Source organism: Pteropus vampyrus, unplaced genomic scaffold, assembly GCF_000151845.1.
Source record: "Pteropus vampyrus isolate Shadow unplaced genomic scaffold, Pvam_2.0 Scaffold202, whole genome shotgun sequence".
Lineage (NCBI taxonomy): Eukaryota > Metazoa > Chordata > Mammalia > Chiroptera > Pteropodidae > Pteropus > Pteropus vampyrus.
This window is the reverse complement of record NW_011888983.1, coordinates 1,838,380-1,844,891: the sequence shown is the minus strand read 5'-3', so window position 1 is coordinate 1,844,891 and position 6,512 is coordinate 1,838,380. Positions and strand designations below refer to the sequence as shown.

The 6,512-nt window shown below is 49.6% G+C and overlaps 1 protein-coding gene across 1 annotated transcript in view; it reads right to left on the bottom strand.

Moving 5' to 3' along the window:
• Positions 1-6,512, bottom strand: part of PALD1 (phosphatase domain containing, paladin 1) — a 78,975-nt gene that overhangs the window by 41,796 nt on the left and 30,667 nt on the right. The window contains exons 2-3 of the mRNA XM_023537855.1: positions 2,663-2,876; positions 333-531 (exon numbers count right to left, since the gene is read on the bottom strand). Coding sequence (XP_023393623.1) covers positions 333-531; positions 2,663-2,847 — 384 coding nt within the window. The 5' untranslated portion in view covers positions 2,848-2,876. The remainder of the gene's footprint in view (positions 1-332; positions 532-2,662; positions 2,877-6,512) is intronic.

The window sequence follows — 6,512 nt, the reverse complement described above, 5'->3', positions numbered from 1 at the left end:
TCAAGCAACCTTGTGGCCAGAGTCCTCTCCAACCTCACCAGACTCCACAGCAGGGCCCCCACCTCCCGCCCATGTGGCTACCCCTTTGTGGCAGAGACCGCCCCTTGTACCCCAATATCTACTTTCCCCTTCATCAGCAATAGAAGCTCGGAATTAGGACTGGGCCATCCATTTGAAGATTATATTTCCCAGACACCCTTGCAGCTAGTATGGTCATGTGATTAAGTTCTGGCCAATGGGATGTGAGAAAAAGTAATGTGTGCAACTTCTGCACCATTCCCTTAAAGGGAAGATGTGTGCCTTCTATGTTTCTCTCCTTCTCCCCGGCTAGCATCCAGAAGTGAAGGCAGGAAGTAGATGTCGATGACGGCGGAGTCACAAGAGAAGAGGAGCCTGGCTGATCGTGAAGTGGCCATATCAGACTGGTACACCTCTTGAACTTTTATGTGTGAGAAGTTTCTGTCTTCTGTAAGGTTTTCTATTCGGGGATTACTTTGCTCCTTCAGATTGTCTCTGAGAACATTCTCCACACTGACAATCTCACAGCACAGTGAGGCAATTCAGACACAGACTTGGGGGCCCCGTGGCCTGGGCATGAATCTACCTCCACTTGGTAACTCCATGCTCTTGGAGTTACTCACTCTCTCTGTAGCTCCACTTCCAGTGATTCCCACCTCCTGGGGCTGCCGTGAGAATTCAATGCATTAATGAATGTAAGTGCTTAGCCCAGTGCCTTGGGCACAATAAGAACATATCAATAAAATTATTATTACCAGGAATAATTCTACCTCCACGCAGGGCCATTTCAAACAAAACCCACAGGTATAACTCCAGGTTTCTGCAGATGCTAAACCAGGCGGAAGTCTGTGTACTTCAAAAAGCTTCTGTGCTGATTATAATAATGAATGAGACACTGCCTCCCAGAGTGCGCGATCTGGTGTCTGATCCTCTTCGCAAAAGAATTGCCTCTAGGAAAGGCAGGCTGCTGGAATGGGTGGGGCAGGGAGCACTAGACAAGGAGTCAAGAGACCTGGGTTCTCGCTACCAGCTCTGCCTCCATCTCACCGCATGGCCTGTGGTGAGCAAATCTTTTTACCCTCCGAAACTCAGTTTGTGTATCTAGGTCAGTTTTTGCATCTGATCAGGAGTCAGCAAACCTTCTATATCAAGAAACAAATGGTAAATAGTCGAGGCTTTAGAGGTCATCCAGTCTCTGTTGCAACTAACTTCAACTCTGCAGTTTAACTGTTAAGCATCCACAGACAATATGTCAATAAATGGGAATGGCAGTGTTCCAATAAAGCTTTATTTACAAAAATAGATGATGGGCTGTATTTGACCCACAGGATATAGTTGGCTGGTCCCTGTGTTGGATGATCTCTAAGGTCCCTTCCACCTCAAACACACTAGGAGTACTGCACTCATGGCTGGCTGTAGGAGGCAGGTACAAGACCATTATGGTGGATTTTTACAGTGGAGGTAGATTCACACTAGGAGTACTGCACTCATGGCTGGCTGTAGGAGGCAGGTACAAGACCATTATGGTGGATTTTTACAGTGGAGGTAGATTCATGCCCAGGCCACGGGATTTTTAAGACCATTTTTCTGAGCGATATCACTTACTTAAATACTTTGAATATCATCTCCACGTGTCCTGATAAGGAAACTGAGGCTCAAGAAGGGAATAAATTCGCCCAAGATCACGAAGCAAGGAAGGCCCAGGACACACGTCTCCAATACTGCCCTCAAGGCTCAAACCTAGTTTTGTCATCTCTAGTAGACAGACTACATATTAAGTCTCTTTTATGTAACATCTCCCCTCATTATGAACTCAGTAACTTATTATGATTATAATTTTCCTGTCAGGCCCCAAAGCTAGCAGGCCACATTTATCATTCGCCCTCAGGTTTCCTTACACAGAAGGCCCCATCTGCTAGGTCTCTGCCAAACTTCTATGTGTGGAATATATTTAATTCTTAGCTCACTGTGTCCTATTCTCTGTGTCCTGAGGGGCCCAGAGGCAAGGGAGAACAGTGGGCAGATTTGATGGAAGACTCCCCAGGAGACAGATCCAATGCCCCTTCCATCTTTCTGGCCTCGGGCACCCAGCACCTGCTCATTCACTGGGCCCTTAAGGCAGGCACAATTTCAGGGCCCCTTCCTGACCCTCTTCCTCTGGACGCACACAGTGTATCCAGGTCTCTCTCAAAATATGGTGCCAGAACGAACCCTCAGCCTCCTCTGAGACTGTCCCCAAAGGACCTAATTAGGACATTTGACCAACAGCTTCCAGCTTTTTCAGCCTAAGGCCCTTTAATGGCCTGGTGTTAACCTCAGTTTCCAACCATAATTACTGGTTGTGGGGAAAAAAATCTAAATTTTATGCATCTAAGTATATAAACTTCCTTTGAAAATGTTCAGCCAAAAATTATTTTCAAAAAAGTGTTTCCCCAGTCACTCGGCCCTCTCCACGCTCCCTGGCACTACGGACATAGTAAGTAACATAAGCTAAGACACCCACGACAGAGTCTCTGCCTAACCTCTCTGGGCCCCTGTGTCTTCATCCATGAAAGCGATTTGTAGACATTATGCCACCACCCCTCTGGGCAGCTCCCTCAGTCATGTCCTCCAGGGACATGGTCACATTACCCCTGCCACTCACGTGATCACGACAGGAGCCACCTTGTTGGGGATGATGGACTTGGCCTTACTGTTGTGCAAGCTCGTGGTCTGGAAGGAGTGGATGCTGACTGAGTGCCGCCCATCCATCGTGCCGCCACCCTGGAGTCCCTCGAAGGGGGCAGTGGCTGAGACTGTCTGCTGAGCTGTGCTGGCTGTTGTACCCATAGTCAACAGGCAGCCTTAGGACCCAAGACCTGTGGGGTGACAGGGTGTGTGTTCAAGGAAGGGGTGGGAAAAGCCAGGGAAGAAAGAAACCTAGCCAACCCCTCACTCCCATCGTATGTACAGATGCAAAATTTGAGGCCCAGAGAGAGCCAGCTCACCCTGCAGCTGGAGACGGATGGCAGGTGCGCCACCTACCACGTATGCCAAGTGCCTGATATGTGCCTGGCCCTCTGCTGGTGCTTTGGGGTTATGGACATAGAGACATAAAGATGCAGCCCCAACCCCCTAGAGTTTACATTCCTCTGGCGAAAACAAGACAGTTAGGAAGGGGTTACCCTTCTAGACCAGGTCAGGACTGAGGGCTCTAGGTGACCAGGTCAGGCCAGGCCTTCCAAACTAGGAGAAGTAGAAGACCTGAGGGAGAACCAGGGGCAGGTGCAGAGGGAAGTCAGGCTTGGTCATAAAGAATCTGGGTGGGAACAGGATGCAAGAGGACATTCCATCCATGTATGTCACAAACTTAGGCCAGGGAGGTCCTGACTGGGACCCTTGAGCTCTCAGCAGATCAAGGGTCCAGTGAAAGCACCAGGCCCCTGAAATTGACATTAACATCATCATCAACCTCGACACCACCGACAGGCAAAGCTTCTGCCCCACATGAGGTCTGCTGGGCATCCTCTTGGAGAGCTCTTTCCCAGGTAAACACTTAAAGATGTATGCAAAAAATGGGCTACCCGGGGCAGTGCTGTTTATAACAAAAGACTGGAAACAACTTCCAGACAACAATAGGGGATTTGTTGAATAAATTATGGGACACCTCTAATGTGGAATGTTAAATGGTCATTAAAAATATCATATTGACTGATGTGGAAAGACATCTCAGAAACAGGACTAGAAAGAGCAGGTCGCAAGGCAAGTTCAAACTACAATCTTATGTTAATTCATGAAACTGTATTAGGAGAAAAGTCTGGGAGGACACACGCCAAGATGCTAATATGAATTATCACAAAGCGATGAGATCATAGGTAATTTTTATTTTCTCCTTTTTGCTTCTCTGAATTTTCTCATTTTTCTCCTCTGAATACTGGGAAATAAAGTTAAAGCTTATTTAAAACAAATAAGGAAATGGCTAGGGTACCTGTGAAGAGCTGCTAGAGGGTGTGGTGAATATTAGCTCTGGGGTCCAGACATGGGAGACAGAATTTTCCGGGAGCTCAGCAGCCACTGGCTCCCTGCGGCACTAATAGTCCAAGATAGGGAAAGGGAGGGACAAACCTACCCCCTACCACTCCCAACCCCATCTGCACCCTGAGATGGATCTACCCTGTACTCTAGAAGCACAGGGACAATAAGCAGTCCTTAGAACATGGCAACGCCCCTAGCCGCCTTCGGCTGAGCGTGAGCTGCTCTGCGTCAGTGGCTACGATCTGCTCCAACCATCTACACTCCCCCACCCCGCCTGGCCCTCTCAAACCAGCAGCAGCACCTCTGGAAGTGGATGGTGGGGTCAGGGTCAGCAGCTCAGTCTGAATGCTGAGCTCTCCGCCTTTTCTCCCCTAGACTCTGAGTCAAAGTTCCTGGTCCAAGTCAGGTGCTCCCTGGGCTTCTCCCACGGCTACGTACTCAGGCTCCCCTCTCCAGAACCACCTCGAGGGAATGACTAGCCTCATGCTTTCCCTCCGAGAATCTTCTCAAACCACTACTGATCCCTCTCCCTCTTCAGTCTGGAAAGTGCTCCCTCCCTCCTTCTCACCCAGCCTTGTCATCCTTGAAAACTCCCAGAGCCTACATGACTGTTTTGTTAACACGCACACCTTGTGTTCATAGGAGCCCCACCATGACTCCACACCTGGCCCAATTTCTCTCTCTCTTCCTCTTCCCCCCCCACCCCCCGCCTCTCGCTCTCTCACTCTCTCTCGCTCTCTCTCGCTCTCTCTCTCTCATTCTCTCCCCTTACTTCCCTCTTTCCCTCCCTCTTTGGTCAGAGGTGGAGGGAATGAGCTTCTGTTCCTGAACAGAAACACAGGCGGCTCAGAGAGGGGGAGGGGAAGTTTCAGCAGAGCCAGAAACTTCTCTCTAGTTCTCTCCACTTTGCCTGCCATGGCAGGCTCCCAACGTGGTTCACCAAAGTCTCCCAGACCCCTCTCAGCAGTCTGGGCCAAGGAGGCATGGGTGGCAACAGCCTCCTCCAAGAACGTGGTTGGCTGTCTGGAAGGAGGGCATGACAAACAGGCAACAGCTGTCTACAGCTGCCTGCTCCCATTGGGCTGGGCTGGGCCCATCACCTCTATCCCTCCTCCCCCTCACCACCCCTACAGCTCCAGCTCCAGCTTCCCTCATCTCTTACAAGCGCCACAGGCAATAACAGGCCCCAGTCAGTCTCTGAAAGGGCATCAGGGAGAAAACACAAATGTGTAGAGCGGCAGTCCGCAAGAACGGGAGAAGGACAGCATCATTTGAAAGTTGACCTGCCTCCAAAATGTCTAAAGGAGGGTGAAAGCCTGGGCACCCAGTCTTCTCTCTCTCTCTCTCTCTCTCTCTCTCTCTCTCTCTCTCTCTCTCTCTCTCAAATCTCTCTCAACCCTACCAGCCAGTAAGCCTCGCCAGCACTGAGCCTTCATCCTGCTGGCATATGCTGTGGGACCTTGGGCAACTCCCTTCCCCTCTTTGGGCTTCAGTGTTCCCAGCCATAAAATGACAGTGTGGGATGAGATGGTCTGAGAGCCCCTTCCAGTTTTATAGCTGGTTGGCTTCTCAAGGTGAGGGTAGGCTTTACTATACCTCCATGGGAAAATATGCCTCTCTCTTCCCACAGATCTGGCTCCTAAGATTGACAGTACTAGTGGTCAAATCTCTGCTATCCACTTCCAGGGCCAGGGGTCAGCAAGGGCAGGGGTGTTGGTGGGGTCCCTAGTGCTCAAGCCTCTGCTGGGGGAAAGTGGGGAGGGTGGATTAGGATGAGACCAGACTAAAGGTTCTCATGAGCCTGGATGGTTTGTACACAATTATGCCTATATTTTCCTACCTCTAACTAAAAGCAAGCATTTCCTTCAATCACAAGTGAAGGGGGCCCTGTCGAGTCACAGAGCCTGGGATGTGGTCACCATAGAGGCTCACAGACATTTCACATCACACCTCAGTTGTGCAGGTATCTGGAACGTAGCCTGCACTCATCACTCCTTTCAAACCACAGTGATTACCAGACCCGGGTCCCCTGCCCACAGACCTGGGGTGACATAACTGGCCTATTTGGGACAACTCTGTGCCTGGTGGTTCTGGGCCCCCAAAGTGAGATCCCAGGTTCTCACAATTGAGTTTGACTCAAAAAGCTGGAGAACTCTGATGATCCTAGGGAGAAGCCTACCCTTGCCTTAAGAAGCCAGCTATAGCAAAGCTGCCATTTCATTTGCAAAGTGGGATCCTCAGCACTTAGGAGCATCAAAACAATCATGAGCACCTGGTGTCCTTCATGCGGGGCATGATCCATCTAGAACATACCCCAGCTTAATGCCTCCCTTGAAGCTAAGCAACAACAGCCTTGTCACTGATGTGCCTTCAAAAAATAAAATTATAACTTAACTTACCTAATGGATTATCTTGTTAATGCAATTAAGTAACTAAGGACATGTGTTACCACATACCGATTTGTTTTTAGTATTTGACAG